We start from the raw sequence: 24,543 nt of genomic DNA on the forward strand, positions 1-24,543 counted from the left end.
ATTAACTGTGATCCTTAGGTCGCTGTGAAAAAACATCTACACGAATATTTTCCAACTCTATATGCTTATCAATGATGACATGATATGAAACTTCTCGCTCTCTGAGAGCGCGTGAAAATGTGCATTTTTTATAACATTGACCATAGATGCCATCATCCTCAAAATCAAATTTGGCCATTTCGGAATAACTTTGGGGTATTTTACATGGTAAAGGTTTAATTTATGATTTTCACCGAAAACTTACTCAAGATTGTCAAATGGGATATCAAAAAACTCGAATTTTTTCAGGATCACAAATACAAAAAAAAGCTTATTTTACCCGTTAAAAATTTTTCCGTGACAACACGTGAAATTTAATTTTTTGATAGCTAAGATAAAATGTACTTATCTCTTTTCGTGCGTTAATATAACAGCTCATTTAATTTTGTTATTTCTTGTACCTTTTTTACAAATTTTTGATCCGCTTATGTAGTTGAATACACTTGAAATGAAAAATAATGAAAACGCACCGATTTCCTTGGAATTTTTTTTGCGCGGTTTACGCAACTCTGATCTTCAAGACCCATTCTTGGAAACGAATGAAGTTTGTTTACAATCGAATGAACCAATGTTTACAATTGAATGAACTTTAAGACCCATTCCTGGAAACGAATTGAGAGAGAATGAATGTTTCGTATCATGTCATCATTGTCAAAATCTAAAAATTCACTGCTCTGTGTTATAATAGAACAATAAATTTAATAAGCAATCAGCACCAATGATCATCATTGATCAGCACTACACGTGTTAATTTACATCACTCAATGATGACATGCTTATCGTAAATGAATCAAGTATGCATCCTGGCGTGGTTTTTATTTTATGTATAATTGGTAGGAGCGCGTGTTTTAAACCTGTGATATTAATACACGGCATATTATCGGGAGCTGAAAAGATGGCTGTTTTAGAAGATGAGATTGGAAAGGTAAGGTGATCTATGCGGTCGAAGGAGGCCGGTACAGGTAGGCGATCTGAAACCCACCGCCGGTTTTGGAGTGGAATAATTTTTTTCGGTAACGTTTTACAAGACGGTGTACCACCTAATTTTTATCAAAAGTTATCAAAGGTGGTATCAAAAGACGCATTTTTAGAATCCGGAAGCGAAAATTAAAATTTTTATTTCTGTCAAAAGATATACAGCCCAATTTTAAACGGAAATTCCGTGCAAGTTTTTCCTTTCTCACATTCCTCGTATTCTAAATAAAAATTCCTTGTGAGTTTTTTCACTTCTCCCTTTCCTTCTATTCTGAACAATGTTCGAAAAAGCGGAAACTGGTTACGGGAGAAAAGTAGGTATTATGAATGTAAGTTAGAGGGAGATTTCTTTGCCATTTCTTAGGAGTTTTTGCACTTGTTAAATTAAAGGGAATGCATCAAAATAATTAAAGAAAAATGGTTCTTTTAAGAAAGAACTTATTTGGGTAATAGTCTAGTTGAGGGGTCGACTGCTAATACGCTACCAAAAATATCGAGAGAGGTGTCAAACGACGCGTCTTGACATCAGTATTAATAATCCGAAGGCGGAAAATAAAAGTCTTAACGCGTTCAAAAGATATTAACGAAAAACCGAAAAAAGACCTGCGGGTACCTCCGAAACCGAGGGTCGGATCCATGGTATTTTTGCGCAGAACACCTTTCTGCGTTGGCGGCCTTCGGCCGCGCTTATAAAAGATAACCCTGGGCTACGCCATGCCAAGTCCGGGTGTGTGGGGTAACCGTGGCTACCGCCACGGTGATGAACAATTTTTTTTGGGGGTACTAACACAACAACAACCACATGAAAATCGCCAACTTCAACTGCAAATATCTCGGTAATAGTCTAGTTGAGGGGTCGACTGCTAATACGCTACCAAAAATATCGAGATAGGTGTCAAAAGACGTATTAATCTCGAGACCAATAATCCGATGGCGGAAAAGAAAAATTTTATCTATATCCGGAGATATTTGCAGTTGAAGTAGGCGATTTCCATGTGGTTGTTGTGTCAGTACCCCAAAAAAAAATTGTGCATCACCGTGGCGGTTATACCACACACCCGGACTTGGCATGGCGTAGCCCAGGGTTATTTTTTATAAGCGCGGCCGAAGGCCGCCAACGCAGAAAGGTGTTCTGCGCAAAAATACTATGGATCCGACCCCCAGTTTCGGAGGTACCCGCGGGTCTTTTTCGGTTTTTCGTTAATATCTTTTGGATATTTAATACTGGATTCGGATTATTAATACTGATGTCAAGACGCGTCGTTTGACACATCTCTCGATATTTTCGGTAGCGTCTTAGCAGTCGACCCCTCAACTAGACTATTTTTTTCCCGACCAAGGACTGTCATTTCAGTGTGACCCCATCTAATTTGTTTCGTCCCTCCCACAAATTGTCATCCTCCCAGCAGCTCCTTGCAGCAGGACTGCTCCATATTCTCTTACTCCGGGAAGGCATCGAGCCCAGTCCCACAGCAATTGCGTCCTGGCCTTCCGCAACCCAGGCGTAGTCACCCGTCACTTACCCCCAGAGTGGCGACGTCTCCCCTTATGCACTTCAGAATCCTGCAGTTAAACTGTAATGGACTAACTGGGAAGATTACGGAGATAGTCGATTTCATGAAGCGGCACAACATCCGCATTGCTGCGATTCAAGAGACTAAACTCACAGCAAGATCTGCATTGCAGACCTGCTCTGGGTATAACGTCCACAGGAAAGACCGCGAGAGCGGAAATGGAGGCGGTCTCGCGTTTATCATACACCACTCTGTGCAATACTATAAATTTGATCCTGGCATCGACCGCAGGGACAATGTCTTAGAACGTCAAGGCCTATCTGTCCGGTCAGGCGATGCAAACCTAGAAATCATCAACATCTACATCCCTCCTGCCACCTGTTGCCCCAGTGGATACCGCCCTGATATCAGGGCCTTACTCACTGGCAACAATCGCATTATCTTAGGTGATTTCAATGCCCATCATGATCTAGATAGATAGATAATTAATTGATCGCACTGCGACCATTGGTCTATTGTGCCCTCATCTGCTTCACAACACCTCATCCAAGCCGACATCACTGATGAATCATGATCTATGGCATTCAAACTTGCGGGCGAACAGTAGGGGTGAGATGTTGGCGGATCAAATAGAAGAAACGACGTTCTGCACAATAAACGGATACGCCCCCACACGTATGGTAGGAAGCTGTCACAGCTCGCCAGATATCTCAATCGTGAGCGCAGAACTCGTAAACTGCGTCAACTAGCAGCCGATGGTAACATTGGCATCCGACCACCTGCCCATACTTATTTCGCTTGAGCGTACCGCCGACTTCATCGTCACTGAAAAACGCACTTTCATAAACTTCAAAAAGGAAAGTGGGAAGAATATAAATCCTTTACAGACAGCCGCTTTGCTGCCCTCCCTATCCCGACTGATGCCCGCCAAGGGGAGCGTGCCTTCCGTCAGGTCATTAAATCCGCCTCGGCACATTTCATTCCCGCCGGGAGAATCCCCGAAATCCGGCCCCACTTCCCGGCGGAGGCCGCAAACTTAGCGAGAGAACGTGACCTTATAAGACAGCTTGATCCAGGAGACCCCCAAATAAGGGATATAAACCAACGCATCAGATTGCTTGTGGATGAACACAAGCGGGCGAAATGGGAGGAGCACCTAAGAGGTTGTAACCTCTACCGGTGTGGGTAAACTTTGGTCCACCGTAAAGTCCCTATCGAATCCGACTAAGCACAAAGACAAAGTTTCCATCGCTTCCCAAGGCAGTCGGTTCTATGTACCGGAGCGACTCGGGATTTTTCCCGACCAAGGACTGTCATTTCAGTGTGACCCCATTTAATTTGTTTCGTCCCTCCCACAAATTGTCATCCTCCCAGCAGCTCCTTGCAGCAGGACTGCTACATATTCTCTTACTCCGGGAAGGTATCGAACCAAATCCGGGTCCGTCTCCTGACCCCGGTCCTGAGAAATGGTTTTGCTGCATTTGCCAGAAAAGAATCTTTTTAGGACGGTCATACTCTGTACAGTGTGTCGTGCAAGGGATGGTTGCATCGGACAGGTTGTTCTGGGCTTGATCCCAAAACCCGACGTCCACGTAACTTTTATAAATCTTTTGTGGCTCCTTGCTGCTCACGCCCAAGGGCGTCCCGTAGTCTACGCCTAAGCGCCCCTCCACTACCTTCCAGCAGCCTCTCTGCTCAACAAGCCACAACAAGTACCCGCTGCTGCTCGCGCCCCACGGCGCCAACAACTCAAACAGCTGATACCACTCATAACTACTACCTTCGTAGTAGAGCTGGTAGCAATGCTGAGCATCAGCCCCTGCCCCCGTCTTCTTCTCCCCCCCTCTTTTCTGGCAGCAATCGTGCAGGTCAGGGAAACAGACTCTTAGTCCCTACCTCCGTTTGCACCGTCTGCCAGCACAGAATATATAGGTTTGCGACATCCGCTCAATGCAGTTCCTGCCTTGGGTGGTGCCACTTTCCTAGATGTTCTGGTCTCCGCGACGGCAACCCCTCGACGGGTTTCATCGCGCCATGTTGCCAGGTCGCAAACCCAAATCATCCGGGTACCCCAAAGCTTGCCCAAGGGCGCCCAGTCCCAAGGCCACAACAGCAATTGCGTCCTGGCCTTCCACAACTTAGGCGTAGTCACCCGTCACTTACCCCTAGAGTGGCGGCGTCACCCCTCATGCACTTCAGAATTCTGCAGTTAAACTCTAATGGACTAACTGGGAAGATTACGGAGATAGTCGATTTCATAAAGCGGCACAACATCCGCATTGCTGCGATTCAAGAGACTAAACTCACAGCAAGATTTGCATTGCAGACCTGCTCTGGGTATAATGTCCACAGGAAGGACCGCGAGAGCGGAAATGGAGGCGGCCTCGCGTTTATTATACACCACTCTGTGCAATATCATATATTTGATCCTGGCATCGACCGCAGGGACAAGCAAATTTGCAACTAGCCTCCCATCAGCATGGCTTCAGAAAACTCCATAGCACTACCTCCGCGCTAAATGCCATTGGCACCCAGATAAATTGCGGTTTAAATCAAAACCCCCACCATAGAACAGTACTCGTAGCGCTATACCTATCAAAAGCTTTTGATACGGTCAACCACGGCTCGTTACTGCAAGACCTGGAAGGGTCTACCCTTCCCCCATGTCTTAAAAGGTGGACCGCAAATTATCTGGGTGGTCGGCAGGCATCGGTGCTATTTAGAAACGAAACATCAAAGCCAAGGAGAATTAAACAAGGGGTGCCACAGGGTGGTGTCCTATCCCCACTTTTGTTTAATTTCTACATATCTAAACTACCTTCACCACCGGAAGGAGTCACAATCGTTTCCTACGCCGATGACTGCACAGTAATGGCCACAGGCCCAGGCCCACAGATCGATGAGCTATGCAATAAAATAAACGGCTACCTCCCTGATCTCTCCAGTTTTTTCGCCTCGCGAAACCTGGCATTATCACCGACTAAATCTTCCGCGACCTTATTTACAACATGGACGTCCCAAATGTCGACCATTTTGAACATCCACGTCGATGGCTCTACGCTACCGACTGTCCTACACCCCAAAATCTTGGGTGTGACGTTTGATCAGGATCTACATTTTGGTGAGCACGCAGCCGCAATTGTTCCGAGAATTCAGAGCCGTAACAAAATCCTCAAATCCCTTGCTGGCAGTACCTGGGGAAAAGATAAAGAAACGCTCATGGCTACATACAAAGCAATTAGCCAACCGATTACGTGCTACGCGTCACCCATATGGTCGCCAAGCCTAAAAATTACCCACTGGACGAAGCTACAGGCCTGCCAAAATACTGCTCTCAGAATTGCCACGGGCTGTCTTCTTATGTCCCCAGAACACCATCTACATAATGAGGCGAGAATACTCCCCATCAGGGAAAGAAACGAGATGCTGACCAAACAGTTCCTGTTGAATACCCAGAAACCTGGGCATCCCAACAGACATCTGATTGACGAGCCAGCACCGCCTAGGGGCTTAAGGAGTCATCTCCGTAAGCATTTTGAGGAAATACGGCATCTGAGAACACAGCCGTATGAAGCGAAAAAACACAAGCAGGTCCTTGGTGAACTCCACAAACAGGCGTCGGACCTTTATGCCGGGAATTGCCCGGTGAACCCAGTACTCAAAGTAAAGTATCCAAAACTTGCGGAAGAGGAACGCATACTCCCCAGGGAAACGCGTGTCACTCTGGCTCAACTTCGTTCTGGATACTGTAACAGGTTAAACTCTTACCTATCCAGAATAAACCCCGACATACAAAATGTATGCCCCGCTTGCAATGTGTCCCCACATGACACCAACCATCTCTTTAATTGTAATGTGGAACCAACGCCTCTAACACCCCTTTCCCTATGGTCCACCCCTGTTGAAACAGCAAGTTTCCTTGGACTCCCGTTAGAGGATATTGATGACAGTTTGTGATCGGTCGCGTCTGTTAGGTGGGGCGAAGCACTGCTACAACAACAACAACAACAACCGCAGGGACAATGTCTTAGAACGTCAAGGCCTATCTGTCCGGTCAGGCGATGCAAATCTAGAAATCATCAACATCTACATCCCTCCTGTCACCTGTTGCCCCAGTGGATACCGCCCTAAAATCGAGGCCTTACTCACTGGCAACAATCGCATTATCTTAGTCGATTTCAATGCCCATCACGACCTATGGCATTCAAACTTGCGGGCGGACAGTAGGGGTGAGATGTTGGCGGATCAAATAGAAGAAACGACGTTCTGCACAATAAACGGAGACGCCCCCACACGTATGGTAGGAAGCTGTCATAGCTCGCCAGATATCTCAATCGTGAGCGCAGAACTCGTAAACTGCGTCAACTGGCAGTCGATGGTAACATTGGCATCCGACCACCTGCCCATACTTATTTCGTTCGAGCGTACCGCCGACTTCATCGTCACCGAAAAACGCACTTTCATAAACTTCAAAAAAGGAAAGTGGGAAGAATATAAATCTGCAACAGACAGCAGCTTTGCTGCCCTCCCTATCCCGACTGATGCCCGCCAAGGGGAGCGTGCCTTCCGTAAGGTCATTGAATCCGCCTCGGCACATTTCATTCCCGCCGGGAGAATTCCCGAAATCCGGCCCCACTTCCCGGCGGAGGCCGCGAGCTTAGCGAGGGAACGCGACCTTATAAGACAGCTTGATCCAGGCGACCCCCAAATAAGGGATATAAACCAACGCATCAGATTGCTTGTGGACGAACACAAGCGGGCGAAATGGGTAAGAGCACCTAAGAGGTAACCTCTCTACCGGTGTAGGTAAACTTTGGTCCACCGTAAAGTCCCTATCGAATCCGACTAAGCACAAAGACAAAGTTTCCATCGCCTTTGGCGATAAGGTGCTGGCGGATGCGGAAAAATGCGCGAGCGCTTTCTGCCGACAATATATAATGCATCCTACGGTCGACAAAGATAGACGGAGAGCCAATAGACACGCACATAAACACAAATTCAGCGCGTCACCAATCACCATCACCGCTAGAGAGGTTGAGGACGCCATTGGTCGCGCTAAACCATCCAAAGCAGTGGGCCCAGACGGCGTAGCCATGCCGATGCTTAAAAACCTAGGGAAAGAGGGTTTCAAATATCTAGCGCATGTCTTCAACCTGTCTCTCTCCACCTTTGCCATACCCGAGAAATGGAAAATGGCCAAGGTGGTCCCGCTACTAAAGCCTGGGAAACCAGCTAACGTAGGTGAGTCATATCGTCCGATATCTCTCCTATCGCCAGTGGCGAAGACGCTTGAAGCCATTTTGCTCCCTTATTTCCAAGCACATTTGCAGCTAGCCCCGCATCAGCATGGCTTCAGAAAACTCTATAGCACTACCTCCGCGCTAAATGTCATTAGCACCCAGATAAATTGCGGTTTGAACCAATACCCCCACCATAGAACAGTACTCGTAGCGCTAGACCTATCAAAAGCCTTTGATACGGTCAACCATGGCTCATTACTGCAAGACCTGGAAGGGTCTACCCTTCCCCCATGTCTTAAAAGGTGGACCGCAAATTATCTGGGTGGTCGGCAGGCATCGGTGCAATTCAGAAACGAAACATCAAAACCAAGGAGAATTAAACAAGGGGTGCCCTAGGGTGGTGTCCTATCCCCACTTTTGTTTAATTTCTACATATCTAAGCTACCTTCACCACCGGAAGGAGTCACAATCGTTTCCTACGCCGATGACTGCACAATAATGGCCACAGGCCCAGGCCCAGATATCGATGAGCTATGCAATAAAATAAACGGCTATCTCCCTGATCTCTCCAGTTTTTTCGCCTCGCGAAACCTGGCGTTGTCACCGACTAAATCTTCCGCGACCTTATTTACAACATGGACACCCCAAATGTCGACCATATTGAACACCCACGTCGATGGCACTACGCTACCGACTGTCCTACACCCCAAAATCTTGGGTATGACGTTTGATCAGGATCTACATTTTGGTGCGCACGCAACCGCAATTGTTCCGAGAATTCAGAGCCGTAATAAAATCCTCAAATCCCTTGCTGGCAGTACCAGGGGAGAAGATAAAGAAACGCTCATGACCACATACAAAGCAATTAGCCAGCCGATTACGTGCTACGCGTCACCCATATGGTCGCCAAGCCTAAAAACTACCCACTGGAAGAAACTACAGGCCTGCCAAAATACTGCTCTCAGAATCGCCACGGGCTGTCTTCTTATGTCCCCAGAACACCATCTGCATAATGAGGCGAGAATACTCCCCATCAGGGAGAGAAATGAGATGCTGACCAAACAGTTCCTGTTGAAACCGCTTCCCAAGGCAGTCGGTTCTATGTACCGGAGCGACTCGGGATTTTTCCCGACCAAGGACTATCATTTCAGTGTGACCCCATCTAACTTGTTTCGTCCCTCCCACAAATTGTCATCCTCCCAGCAGCTCCTTGCAGCAGGACTGCTCCATATTCTCTTACTCCGGGAAGGCATCGAATCTAATCCGGGTCCGTCTCCTGACCCCGGTCCTGAGAAATGGTTTTGCTGCATATGGCGGAAAAGAATCTTTTTAGGACGGTCATACTCTGTTCAGTGTGTCTCGTGCAAGGGATGGTTGCATCGGACAGGTTGTTCTGGGCTTGATCCCAAAACCCGCCGTCCACGTAACTTTTATAAATCTTTTGTGGCTCCTGCTGTTCACGCCCAAGGGCGGCCCGTAGTCTACGTCTAAGCAGACTGTTGGTCCCTACCTCCGTTTGCACCGTTTGCCAGCACAGAATATATATGTTTGCGACATCCGCCCAATGCAGCTCCTGCCTTGGGTGGTGCCACTTTCCTAGATATTCTGGTCTCCGCGACGGCAACCCCCCGACGGGTTTCATCGCGCCATGTTGCCAGGTCGCAAACCCAAATCATCCGGGTACCCCAATGCTTGCCCAAGGACGCCCAGCCCTAGGGCCACAACAGCAATTGCGTCCTGGCCTTCCCCAAACCAGGCGTATTAACCCGTCACTTACCCCCAGAGTGGCGACGTCTCCCCTTATGCACTTCAGAATTCTGCAGTTAAACTGTAATGGACTAACTGGGAAGATTACGGAGATAGTCGATTCCATGAAGCGGCACAACATCCGCATTGCTGCGATTCAAGAGACTAAACTCACAGCAAGATCTGCATTGCAGACCTGCTCTGGGTATAACGTCCACAGGAAAGACCGCGAGAGCGGAAATGGAGGCAGGCGGTCTCGCGTTTACCATACACCACTCTGTGCAATATTATATATTTGATCCTGGCATCGACCGCAGGGACAATGTCTTAGAACGTCAGGGCCTATCTGTCCGGTCAGGCGATGCAAACCTAGAAATCATCAACATCTACATCCCTCCTGCCACCTGTTGCCCCAGTGGATACCGCCCTAATATCAGGGCCTTACTCACTGGCAATAATCGCATTATCTTAGGCGATTTTAATGCCCATCATGATCTATGGCATTCAAACTTGCGGGCGGACAGTAGGGGTGAGATGTTGGCGGATTAAATAGAAGAAACGACGTTCTGCACAATAAACGAAGACGCCCCACACGTATGGTAGGAAGCTGTCACAGCTCGCCAGATATCTCAATCGTGAGCGCAGAACTCGTAAACTGCGTCAACTGGCAGCCTATGGTAACATTGGCATCCGACCACCTGCCCATACTTATTTCGCTTGAGCGTACCGCCGACTTCATCGTCACTGAAAAACGCACTTTCATAAACTTCAAAAAAGGAAAGTGGGAAGAATATAAATCCTTTACAGACAGCCGCCCTCCCTATCCCGACTAATGCCCGCCAAGGGGAGCTTGCCTTCCGTAAGGTCATTAAATCCGGCTCGGCACATTTCATTCCCGCCGGGAGAATTCCCGAAATCCGGCCCACTTCCCGGCGGAGGCCGCAAACTTGGCGAGAGAACGTGACCTTATAAGACAGCTTGATCCAGGCGACCCCCAAATAAGGGATATAAACCAACGCATCAGATTGCTTGTGGGTGAACACAAGCGGGCGAAATGGGAGGAGCACCTAAGAGGTTGTAACCTCTCTACCGGTGTGGGTAAACTTTGGTTCACCGTAAAGTCCCTATCGAATCCGACTAAGCACAAAGACAAAGTTTCCATCGCTTTTGGCGACAAAGTGCTGTCGGACGCGAAAAAATGCGCGAGCGCTTTCTGCCGACAATATATAATACATCCTACGGTCAACAAAGATAGACGGAGAGCCAATAGACGCGCACATAAACACAAATTCAGCGCGTCACCAATCACCATCACCGCTAAAGAGGTTGAGGACGCCATTGGTCGTGCTAAACCATCCAAAGCAGTGGGCCCAGACGGCATAGCCATGCCGATGCTTAAAAACCTAGGGAAAGAGGGTTTCAAATATTTAGCGCATGTCTTCAATCTGTCTCTTTCCACCTTTGTCATACCTGAGAAATGGAAAATGGCCAAGGTGGTCCCGCTACTAAAGCCTGGGAAACCAGCTAACATAGGTGAGTCGTATCGTCCGATATCTCTCCTATCGCCAGTGGCAAAGACGCTTGAAGCCATTTTGCTCCCTTATTTCCAAGCAAATTTGCAGCTAGCCCCACATCAGCATGGCTTCAGAAAACTCCATAGCACTACCACTGCGCTAAATGCCATTAGCACCCAGATAAATTGCGGTTTAAATCAATACCTCCACCATAGAACAGTACTCGTAGCGCTAGACCTATCAAAAGCCTTTGATACGGTCAACCATGGCTCGTTACTGCAAGACCTGGAAGGGCTTACCCTTCCCCCATGTCTTAAAAGGTGGACCGCAAATTATCTGGGTGGTCGGCAGGCATCGGTGCAATTTAGAAACGAAACATCAAAACCAAGGAGAATTAAACAAGGGGTGCCAAAGGGTGGTGTCCTATCCCCACTTTTGTTTAATTTCTACATATCTAAGCTACCTTCACCACCGGAAGGAGTCACAATCGTTTCCTACGCCGATGACTGCACAATAATGGCCACAGGCCCAGGCCCAAAGATCGATGCGCTATGCAATAAAATAAACGGCTACCTCCCTGATCTCTCCAGTTTTTTCGCCTCGCGAAACCTGGCATTATCACCGACTAAATCTTCCGCGACCTTATTTACAACATGGACGCCCCAAATGTCGACCATTTTGAACATCCACGTCGATGGCACTACGCTACCGACTGTCCTACACCCCAAAATCTTGGGTGTGACGTTTGATCAGGATGTACATTTTGGTGAGCACGCAACCGCAATTGTTCGGAGAATTCAGAGCCGTAACAAAATCCTCAAATCCCTCGCTGGCAGTACTTGGGGAAAAGATAAAGAAACGCTCATGACTACATACAAATCAATTAGCCAGCCGATTACGTGCTACGCGTTACCCATATGGTCGCCAAGCCTAAAAACCACCCACTGGAAGAAACTACAGGCCTGCCAAAATACTGCTCTCAGAATCGCCACGGGCTGTCTTCTTATGTCCCCAGAACACCATCTGCATAATGAGGCGAGAATACTCCCCATCAGAGAGAGAAATGAGATGCTGACCAAACAGTTCCTGTTGAATACCCAGAAACCTGGGCATCCCAACAGACATCTGATTGATGAGTCATCTCCGTAAGCATTTTGAGGAAATACGGCACCTGAGAACCCAGCCGTATGAAGTGAAAAAACACAACCCAGCAAACACAGTTTCTAACGTTAGAGAAATATTGTAGCTTTACATTAGAATTCTAATGTAGTTCTCTAATGCATTTCGAATTGCAAAATAGGTCAGAGAACTAGGTTAGAATTTGACTGTGAAACGATTCAATAACACTAGAAATGCGATGTTATGATTATTGTCACAGTTATCGATTTTTTGCACGACATGATCAGTCATCCTTGTTGTGTGGAAGTTGTGTGGAAATATTATAAGCTGCGAAAGAAGTTTATTTTATTTATAATAATAAATACTAGTAAGTGAAAATGGATCAAAAAAAGTTAAAAAGGGAAAGCGAGTAGATTATTGAAGTGCTGTTTAAATGGCATGAAGAAAACTCTTCCTCATCCGTACCTCAAACCAATGGCGAGCTCAATCCTGGGGAAATAAGTGGAAACGAAAATTTTAACACAATAACTAGTACCGAAAACTGTGAAACACGATAGGATTTTGAATTATTTTTATTTTATTATAATTTATAAGCTTATAACCAAATAAAAGTATTTGATATAATGAAACAATGAAAATTTCGCTGATTTTAAATAACTGAACTTAATTGCGCATCAATTCAAAATTCTCATTAGAAACCCATTAGCAATTGACATTAGCATTTGATTAGACTTCTAACCCTTTTCTCGATATCGAGAGCGAAGTTCCCTTTTTGTCGAGAATGCTATAATTCGTTTTCTAACCTAAATGTTTGTTGGGAAGCAGGTCCTTGGTCAACTCCATAAACAGGCGTCGGACTTTTATGCCGGGAATTGCCCGGTGAATCCAGTGCTTAACGAAAATTATCCAAAACTTGCGGAAGAGGAACGCATACTCCCCAGGGAAACGCGTGTCACTCTTGCTCAACTTCGTTCTGGATACTGTAACAGGTTAAACTCTTACCTATCCAGAATCAACCCCGACATACAAAATGTATGCCCCGCTTGCAACGTGTCCCCACATGACACCAACCATCTCTTCAATTGTAATGTGGAACCAACGCCTCTAACACCCCTTTCCTTATGGTCCACCCCTGTTGAAACGGCAAGTTTCCTTGGACTCCCGTTAGAGGATATTGATGACAATTTGTGATCGGTCGCGGCAATTAGGTGGGGCGAGCATTGCTACAACAACTAGACTATTACCGGATTTTTTAAGAAGGCTAAAATAGATTTTGACATATGACGAAAGACGAACTCAACTCGACTTGTCCGCCAGAAAGTTGCTTTGCTGGGTAATAGTCTAGTTGAGGGGTCGACTGCTAATACGCTACCAGATTTTCGAGTGAGGTATCAAAAGATGCGTATTAATCTCGAGAACAATAATCCGAAAGCGGCAAAGAAAAATTTTATCTGGTAATAGTCTAGTTGAGGGGTCGACTTCTAATACGCTACCAAAAATATCGAGAGAGGTGTCAAACGACGCGTCATGACATCAGTATTAATAATCCAAAGGCGGAAAATAAAAATTTTAACGCGTTCAAAAGATATTAACGAAAAACCGAAAAAATATCCGCGGGTACCTCCGAAACCGGGGGTCGGATCCATAGTATTTTTGCGCAGAACACCTTTCTGCGTTGGCGGCCTTCGGCCGCGCTTATAAAAAATAACCCTGGGCTACGCCATGCCAAGTCCGGGTGTGTGGTATAACCGTGGCTACCGCCACGGTGATGCACAATTTTTTTTTGTGGGTATGAACACAACAACAACCACATGGTTTATTGTTCTCGAGATTAATACGCGTCTTTTGACACCTCACTCGATATTTTTGGTAGCGTATTAGCAGTCGACCCCTCAACTAGACTATTACCTTTTATCTCTGTCCGGAGATATTTGCAGTTGAAGATGGCGATTTTCATGTGGTTGTTGTTGTGCGGCACCCACAAAAAAAACTATGCATCACCGTGGCGGTAGCCACGGTTATACCACACACCCGGACTTGGCATGGCGTAGCCCAGGGTTATTTTTTATAAGCGCGGCCGAAGACCGCCAACGGAGAAAGGTGTTCTGCGCAAAAATACTATGGATCCCACCCCCGGTTTCGGAAGTACCCGCGGGTCTTTTTTCGGTTTTTCGTTAATATCTTTTGAACGGGTAAAAAAAGTTAACTTTCGGATTCTTGATCTAGACGTGAATATGCGTCTTTTGATACCTCACTTAAAAAAAAAAGGCCGAATTTTAGGGTGGGGCCCCTAAACTGCACAATTACCCTAAATTTTAAACAAACTTGCAACAATAATTAAACTTTTGGAACGAGTGCAGTATACGGACAATGCTGATATAAAAAAATGAAAAATTGAGATCGATAGGTATTAATAAAAGAAACATAATGATATATTTTTTTTTGTAGGGCAAACAACAACAATAAAAGTTATTAAAGGTCAAAGTTCATAATAAGATTTTTTTTAATCTAAATTACTTCTAAAGTATTGAACCAATTATCAACGTCGTTGGATAGGTATTTCCAATACCTTTTATTTGATGTCTATCTTAAGTATATAACTGCAGAGAATTTCCTAAAATAATATAATTTTTTAAAAAACATATCAAAATTTTTAAAAACTTAATTTTTTTTAAATTTAATTGCTTTATTAAATATATGAAAACATAGTTTGGTAGATGGGAAATAATTTAGGCTTTCATTTAAAATTATATGTAATATCCTTAGTCCCATCAATGCAATACCAACTGTCCTGTTCCTGGTATACCAAAACTTAATTTTGGGCAAATTAACAGTAATTCTGCGCAGAACACCTGGTATTTGTTTCCTTTATGTGCAGAACACCTTTCCGAGTTGGCGGCCTTCGGTCGCCCTTATTTAAATAACCCAGGGCTACGCCATGCCAAGTCCGGGTGGTTGCCTGAACCGTGGCAACATGCCACGGTACGCACTCGTTTGCGCGTTTTTAGGTACAGCCTAATAAAATTACCACAACCATGTTTTGAAAATGGCAATAAGGCCATACTGGCTTTATTTCCATTAGCAATTGGAAATAAGGCCATATGGCTTTATTTCTCAAACAAATTTACCATAATAATTTGCACTTGTATTTATCAGTTTAAATTAACACTTCAATAAATTGAAATAACGGTTATTTTCCAAACATCTGTTAAGGTCCAGCTAATCTTGCACCAACCTTATAGAAATCAATAAAATCGATTAATGGCGCCTTACCATAATGCCATATCGAATACATTTATTTCAATAAAATTGTTGGTTAACGCTATAGAAAATTAATTTAAGCTTTAAATACCAACGTATTAACGAAATATACATACACATACATACATATGTACAAATAAATATGCGTAATTTACTTAGTAAATATAGCACTTTTAAACATCGAATTTTTTAAGTATTTTACGGTATAGGAATACAAACAGCATATCAAATGAAAGGTAATTTTACTACCTATACAATGAAATTTTGAAAATCGGTTCGATACTTAAAGAGAAATTTAGATTTAAAAAAATGCTTCATATGAACTTTGACCCTTAATAACTCCTGTTATTGTCATTTGCCCACAAAAAAAATTGTGTAGTTATACTCACCTTGACCATGTCTATCAATCCTCATACTTCTTTTTTTGATTTTGGAATTGTCCGTATACTGCACTTAAGCCAAACTTTTCAATTTCTTAAACAAAAATAGATATGCGCAACAAAATTTCAATTGGCAAAACAGCTGACTTCGAAAATTCGAATTTCCTATTCCCCAATTATTCTTCTCCCTAGGAGAACAGAATTGGAGGAATTTTTCCGCGGGTATAAAAATCCGCGAGAACAAAATTCCGCGAGAATATTTTGAATTGGTCTGATTGTGTATTGTTCATATTTTATTTCTAAATTTTAAACAAACTCGCAGCAATAATTAAACTTTTCAATGTCTTAAACAAAAATATAAATGCGCAACAAAGTTTCAATTGGCAAAACAGCTGACTTCAAAAATTCGAATTTCCTATTCCCCAATTATTCTTCTCCCTGGGAGAACAGAATTGGAGGAATTTTGCCACGGGAATAAAAAAATCCACGAGAACAAAATTCCGCGTGAATATTTAGAATTGGTCTGATTGTGTATTGTTCATTTTTATTTCTAAACTTTAAACAAACTCGCAACAATAATTAAACTTTTCAATTTCTTAAACTAAAATAGAAATGCGCAACAAAATTTCAATTGGCAAAACAGCTGACTTCGAAAATTCGAATTTCCTATTCCCCAATTATTCTTCTCCCTAGGAGAACAGAATTTGAGGAATTTTTCCGCGGGAATAAAAAATCCGCGAGAACAAAATTCCGCGAGAATATTTAGAATTGGTCTGATAAGCAAAAAATCGGTTTAAATCTTCATGTGGTTGTTTTTTTTTGCCAGATTCGTTGTACATATAAACACATTAGTGCAGAAAGGTGGGTAATTCTATACGACAGCATGACACTAATGCGCGTCCAAAAATATCGAGTGAGGTGTCAAACGGCAGGTCTTGACATCAGTATTAATAATCCGAAAGCGGGAAAGAAAGATTTTAAGTCGTTCAAAAGATATTAACGAAACACCGAAAGGCAATTCTTTACTTTAGCTCACAACTGCTAAAACTCGACCAAAAATATCGTGAGAGGTGTCAAAAGACGTGTTTTGATCCCAGGACCACGAATCCGAAAGCGGAAATTTTATTTCTGTCAAAAGATGTTTCCTAAAAACCGAAAAGTGGCCCCGGAGCGCTCCGAAACCGGGGGTGGAACCGAAAGTCATCGAATTGTCATCAATATCCTCTAACGGTGGCGATTCTGAGAGCAGTATTTTGGCAGGCCTGTAGCTTCTTCCAGTGGGTAATTTTTAGACTTGGCGACCATATGGGTGACGCGTAGCACGTAAACGGCTGGCCAATTGTGTGTAGTAATAAGCGTTTCTTTATCTTTTCCCCAGGTACTGCCAGCAAGGGATTTGAGGATTTTATTACGGCTCTGGATTTTCAGAACAATAGCGGGGTGTAGGACAGTCGGTAGCGTAGAGCCATCGACGTGGATGTTCAAAATGGTCGACATTTGGGACGTCCATGTTGTAAATAAGGTCGCGGAAGATTTAGTCGGTGATAATGCCAGGTTTCACGAGGCGAAAAAATTGGAGACATCAGGGAGGTAGCCGTTTATTCTGCTGCAGAGCTCATCGATCTGTGGGCCTGGGCCTGCGGCCATTATTGTGCAGTCATCTGCGTATGAAACGATAGTGACTCTATAACCGCACTGCGTTTGCCCGCTTTATGCAACAAAATGCACCCCTGCGTGCAAGTGGCATCGCCGTCAGCTGTTGCTGAACAGCAATGCCAATTGCACTCAGCAGTGGCAATAACATTCAGCGATAAGGAAAAATGGCAACGCAGCGTGGATGTATTAAACAGTTGAGATAGAACCGGCAAATTACATACACGCTAATTAATTAACAAACTCCTTTTAATTAAAAACAATTAAATTTAAAAAATTAAAACAAACGTTTATTTAAAAGGAAACAAATGAAAAAGTGTGGTGTCTACAGCAGCGAGTGTGTGTGTGAACAACAAATTTCATGGTGTCCACGATGGACGCTTTAAATGGCGACCGTGGGCCGAAGGCCTGCACACATGGCGAGTGGCCAAAAATAGAAAAACCTCCCAACATACGTGGGTGTACCACCAATTAAGTGGAAAAAAAACCACAAATTGTTACACAAAATTGAAATGAAATATTAACGAAATACACATGTACAAAAAGAAAAAGTTACAAATAAAAATCCAAAAAAAATGAAATCTACAAAAAAAACATAAAATCTAATAAAAATCCAAAAAAAATTTAAACATTTAAAAAAAATTTTAACAAAAATTTTTTTAAAAATTACACAAAAAAAACATGTTATTTAAAAAAACTATAAAAATTACAAAAAATCCTACAAAAAAAAAAATTTTTTTAAATATTCGAAAACCCATACAAAAAAAAATTTAAAAACATTCAAAAACTCATGCAAAAAAAAAATTTTTAAAAAACATGAAAAACTTTACAAAAATATACGTATACACGGATATTCAAAGCTTTACAAAACAAAATTGCGGAAAGGCAACTGAATCAAATCAAAATAAATTTTCATTATAAAAACTTTTAAATGGGTATATAGGGTGGTATTTGAAGTGAAGATAATAATACGTAAAACTAATTTTTTTCGGAGATAATAAAATATGCGAAATAATTACATAACTTTTTTCTTTGCAACGAAAAACGCAGAAGATCTACAAATACAACATAATATAGAAAACTAACAACAACAGAGATAAACTACAAATTATTAAAAATGGAAAAATCGACAAATTTAATACATAACTGAAATAATTTATACATACATACGGTAATAATTTGGAAAATTGATAAATTCTAAAATAATATAAAACCTAAAACTACAAAAGGGGTACTGTACCTCACATACCACATAACGGTCATAGGCAGAACACGCTACATACAATAACGGCTATATGTACAGCTACACCTATACATAACGCCGAAAACTACAGCAAACATCAGCAGCAGCAGAGCGCTAGCAGAGGAGGTTATTATATATAACGGAAGAGGGTATCATATGGCAGGCTAGCAGCGGCAGAGATGGTTGTATTATGTTATTCGACTGGCAACGAATAGCGGCTTCAGAAAATTTGCAGTACGGGTATGGCGCACAGTGTGCACAAAACAAAAGTAGACTATTAAAATTGTATTTCAACTTGTTCTTTAAAAATATTGTAGTTTTGAATTTTCGTACTATCCCATTATTTTACCACATTATAATTAACTTTTCCTATAAATAAACATCACCTATGTAATTCCTATTACTATTACTATTTTCAAACAAAATTTAATATTATTATTATTATTATTAAAACATTACAAAAAAAAAAAATACAAAAAATGAGAAAAGCACAACACAAATACATTTGTAAACATTTTTAATGAATTTTTTTAGATAATATGGGTCACAGTTGGACAAAACCAAACCTAAAATTTTCCGATTAATGCATCTAATCAAATACGATTCTTTTTCTACTTTTTCACATTCATTATATTTCAGCTGTCTTAATCATAACTTCACAAATAAGTAAAAATTTAATTTCGTTGATTCTAATCCAATTTAGGGAAATTCTAATTGTTGTAAACTTTCAAAAAACATAACTTTGTAACATTTTCATTATAAAAACTTTTTTTTTGGTTTTTGCCCAACTACCCCATATACGTACTTACGTTTCAAGTGTAACAATTTATTTTGCCAACCTACAGTGCGCTACAGTGCGTCCGTAAACAAACATACATAATTTTTTTTTCGCGTAAACAGTGGTTCCGTAACTAACCAAAAATATTTTTTTTGCGTAAACGGTGGTCCCGTGAACAACCAATGAATTTTTTTTTAATCCCGGTGCGTCCGAGGATATTCGTATTATAAATTTAGAAAGATGCGGTGCGCCCGTATCTATAAAAATAAAACCATACAATTTTAATAAAAACGGTGCGTCCGTAATAACACAAACACATTGAGATATTTTTAATAAAGCGGTGCGTCCGTTATCAACAGCCAAGTCCTTTTACCAAAATAACATATTTTCTTTGAAATAAATTTAAATTAAATTACTTCAATGTACATTCAATTTATCATTAAATATTCACTCTTTCATTAAATTGCCGGATAATTCTTTCAATTCCACATCAACATTCAATTCAATTTCAATTTCTGTTAAATTTTCGTAAGCAATTTCTACAAATTCGACTTTAATCAGTTTAGATATTTCTTCTTTGCTTCCTGCTACATATGTTCCTTAGAAACCAAAAAGTAGTTCCCAGAATTTCAGAACAAGACTCAGATTCCGAAAATTCCAAAAATTCAGATTCCAATTCCAAAAATTTTAATTCCGAAAGTTCCGATTCCGAAAATCTCGATTTTAAAAGCCCAGTTTCTGAGGGCTCAACCACATATTCGCCCAGTACAATCAAAAACCTTGTTGTTAGACTTTCTTTGTCTGGAGAATTTCACGGATTTGAGGAATTGCCCGAAACAAATATTTCAAATCCTCCTAATTCCGATACAAATATGGCGACTCCTGAAGAAAAAAGTACATTTATCGGCATATGTGCTGGTATTATGCGTGAAAATTATAGCGGTGAGCCCCTAGGTCTCGAATCTTTTATTACTAAAATTGAGTTAATCGAACAATTTGTCGACGAAATTTGACTGACATTTGTATTTCATATATTAAATCCAAACTCGATGGTAAAGCTCGAGAAGCGATACCAACTCAAGTACTTTCAGTTAACGATATAAAAATAGCACTACGTAACCGTATAAAACCCGACAACTCCAAAGTTGTGGCCGGAAAATTTGCAGCTTTGCAAGTTAATAATAATAATTACACCGATTTTGCAAAACGCGTCGAGGAATTGTCTGACGCTTTAGAGCGTTCGCTCATTATCGAAGGGATTACTCAGACCAAAGCCCGTGAAATGGCCATCGAGCAAACAGTTAACGTTTGCCGATTGAACGCAAAAACCAGTTTAGTCAAATCAATCCTCGCTTCAACCAATTTTTCTGATTCCAAGGACGTAGTAGCCAAACTGATTGTAGAGCAATCAAATGAAGTAAAAGAACGTCAAGTTTTAGCATTTAGGGCGCGGAACAATAACAATTTTAGAAATTTTCAAAGTAATAACCAAGGTCGAAATTTCCAAAATCAAAATCGTTACTTTAACAATTATAGACAAAATAGACCATCCTTTAGTAACAGTAACTATGGCAACAACTTCAATCGCGGCAATCAAAGGCAAAATTTCCGTTCCGGCGGTGGAAATCGGAATCAGCCTAATAGTAATAATAATAGCAACAATAGTCGTACTAGCAATAATAGCGGTTCTAACACTTCCAATAATAGAGCTAGAAATGCAAGCGTTCGGGCTTTAAACAGGGAAGCCCCTCAGGAGCGAACACTGAGGGAGGACGAGACAAATTACTAACTGATTCAGCTCACAATTTTTCTTCTAAAAACGTTTATTGTCTTAACTTAAACTATTCTGATTTTATACAAATGAATATTACTGTTTCTAACAAATTTTGTACATTTCTAGTCGATACACAAGCCGACATTTCGTTAATTAAAATTTCCTCTCTTAATAAAAATTTGTCAATTAATAACAATGATACAATTAATATTACTGGAGTAACTACAGATGCAGTTTCTACATTAGGTACTTTTACAACTAACTTACACTTTTCAAATTTTTATATCAAACATACGTTGCACGTGGTAGACAATGATTTCAACATTCCATCAGATGGAATACTTGGTAAGGATTTCCTAAAAACAAATAAATGCGATATCAGCTATGCAACAAATTGCATTTCCTTCTGGATAGGCAATAAAAAGATCGCACTTCCCATCCTTCACGGAATGGAAAGCGATACATTTGTTATACCGCCTCGTTGCGAAGTCTATAGAATTTTCGCCTTGGAAAAAGACTCAGAACCACTTTTCGTGGATTCTCAAGAGATTTCTGACGGTGTTTTCCCAGCGAAATGTATAGTTGATACTAGTAATCCGATCATTAAGGTAATAAATACCACAAATAGCGTAAAATACGTAAACAACCACAACATTCAAACCGAAAAACTTTCTAATTATAACGTTTATAAAATCAATAACCCAGCAAAGCAAGATAGTCGTATTAAAGAACTTAAAAGCATTTTAGAAAAACAAATACCTAATTATGCTGAAAATAAACTTATTAACTTATGTTTACAATATTCCGATATTTTTGCGCTAGACAATGATAAAATGACAATAAACAATTTTTATGAACAAAAACTAAGACTAAACGATACGACGCCAGTATACATTAAAAATTATCGCCTACCGTATTCTCAACGCGAAGAAATAAATAAACAGGTTAATAAATTATTGGAAAACGATCTGATCGAAAATAGTTGTTCGAATTATAACAGTCCCTTGATTTTGGTACCGAAAAAATACCTAAATAGCCAAAAATCGTATAGAATGTGCGTTGACTTTAGGGCTGTAAAAAAAAAAGTTAATTGCCGATAAATTTCCTTTGGCACGTGTAGACGATATTTTAGATAACCTTGGCCGTGCGAAATTCTTTTCTACATTAGATCTTTTTTCGGGTTTTCACCAAATCCCACTTCACAAAGATTCAAGAGACATAACATCTTTTAGTACTGACCGCGGAGCTTTTCGATGGAAGGTTTTACCATTTGGTCTAAACGTAGCTCAAAATTCATTTTCAAGAATGATGTCAATTGCATTTTCTGGTATTTCACCCAACCAAGCCTTTATGTATGTAGACGATATAATAGTAATTGGATGTAGCGAAGCACATCATCTCAATAATCTGAAAAAAGTTTTCGAAACCTGTAGGAAGTTCAACTTGCGACTTAATCCAAAAAACTGTAATTTTCTTAGACCCGAAGTAACTTTCTTAGGGCATGCATAAATGCTCAGCAAATGGTTTGCTACCAGACGATTCAAAAATTGAAGCAATTAAAAGGTATCCTAAGCCACGCGATAAAGATGCTGTCCGAAGATTCGTGGCATTTGCAAATTATTATAGGAGATTTATTCCAAATTTCGCTTCTTTAGCAGCTCCATTGAATCGTTTGAGTAGAAAAAAGGTTGAATTTAATTGGGATACGGCATGTGAGGTAGCTTTCGAAAAACTAAGAAAAAGTCTGATTTCTCCAAAACTTTTACAATATCCAGATTTCACCAAAGAATTTTTAATTACGGTTGATGGTTCAAAGTTAGGTTGTGGTGCGATACTGAGTCAAAATCATAACGGTAACGACTTGCCAATTTGTTTTGCTTCAAAATCCTTTAGCAAATCTGAACAAAATAAAGCAATAATAGAATTAGAACTTTTGGCAATATATTTTGCAATAAAGCAATTTCGTGCATATATTTATGGCACTCACTTCAAAGTTAAATCAAATCATCGTCCACTAGTTTATCTATTTAATATGAAAGATCCGTCGTCGAAACTTTCCAGAATCCGTTTGGAATTGTCCGAATATAATTTCACCATAGAATATATTAAAGGAAAATCTAACGTAGGTGCAGACGCATTATCGCGAATTTCAATTCAAGAACTTAAAAACTCCAATAACCAAATTTTAGCGGTACAGATGAGGTCTATGACGAAACGTCACGAACAATTACAGCAATCGGCTGAAGACATAAACGAAGAAAATGTCAAACTACAGGTATTCGACAAATTTTCATATAATTTTTCCAAGAAAATTTATAGGATAAAAAGCCAAATATGTCATGACAACGATAATGATAAAATCAATTTAAAAATATACGCATTTAAAACATAAAAAACTCGAGTTACTTAATATTGTGTGTACTAACAAAATAATACAATTAGATGAATTACTTTTGAAGCTTGAAAAAGAAGCTGGTAAACACAGTATTAAGAAAGCAGAATGGCAAAAAGATGATCAAATATTTAAATATTTTTCTATTTCAAATTTTAAAAGTACAGGGAATTCAATTTTAAAAAATTTAAAAATACTATTAATAGAACCTGTCGAAACAGTTACAGACAACGACAAAATACTTAAATTAATGGAAATTTACCACAATGACCCGATATCAGGAGGTCACTGCGGAAATAAAAAGCTTTACGCAAAAATACGTACGAAATATTATTGGGAAAGGTATGACCCGTGATATTGCCACATACGTCAAAAATTGCAAAAAATGCCTTTTGAATAAAGTCAAGCCAAAAACCAAAGAAAATTTGGTGCTTACACCAACACCCTGCCAAACCTTTCGATGTCGTAGTTATAGATACAATAGGATCTTTGCCTGAGTCGAATAATGGAAATAGGTTCGCGGTTACTATTATGTGCGACTTAAGCAAATACCTAGTTACAATATCAATCCCTGATAAGACAGCAAAAACAATTGCAACTGCCATTTTTGAAGGCTTCATCCTCATTTATGGCATAATGAAATCAATTAGAACCGATTTAGGAACCGAATATAAAAATGAAATTTTCTCTGAATTAACTAAACTCCTAAAAATCGAACATAATTTTTCTACAGCTTACCATCATGAAGCCCTAGGTACAATTGAAAGAAATCATCGGGTGTTTAATGAATATTTACGAGCTTTTCTAAATGATAACTTCCCCGAATGGGACGTTTATTTGAAATATTTTACATTCTTGCATAATACAACTCCTAGTACAGTTTTTGATAATGGATTTACTCCATACGAATTAGTA

The 24,543-nt window shown here is 41.0% G+C and overlaps 1 protein-coding gene across 1 annotated transcript in view; it reads left to right on the forward strand.

Annotated features, from left to right (window-relative positions):
* The first annotated feature begins 817 nt into the window (after positions 1 to 817).
* The window catches only part of Ppt2 (palmitoyl-protein thioesterase 2), a 245,101-nt gene continuing 221,375 nt past the window's right edge, over positions 818 to 24,543 (forward strand). Inside the window, exon 1 of the mRNA XM_067766095.1 lies at positions 818 to 964. Within this exon, the coding sequence (XP_067622196.1) occupies positions 836 to 964 (129 nt within the window). The 5' untranslated portion in view covers positions 818 to 835. The remainder of the gene's footprint in view (positions 965 to 24,543) is intronic.

Source organism: Eurosta solidaginis, chromosome 2 (genome assembly GCF_040869045.1).
Source record: "Eurosta solidaginis isolate ZX-2024a chromosome 2, ASM4086904v1, whole genome shotgun sequence".
Lineage (NCBI taxonomy): Eukaryota > Metazoa > Arthropoda > Insecta > Diptera > Tephritidae > Eurosta > Eurosta solidaginis.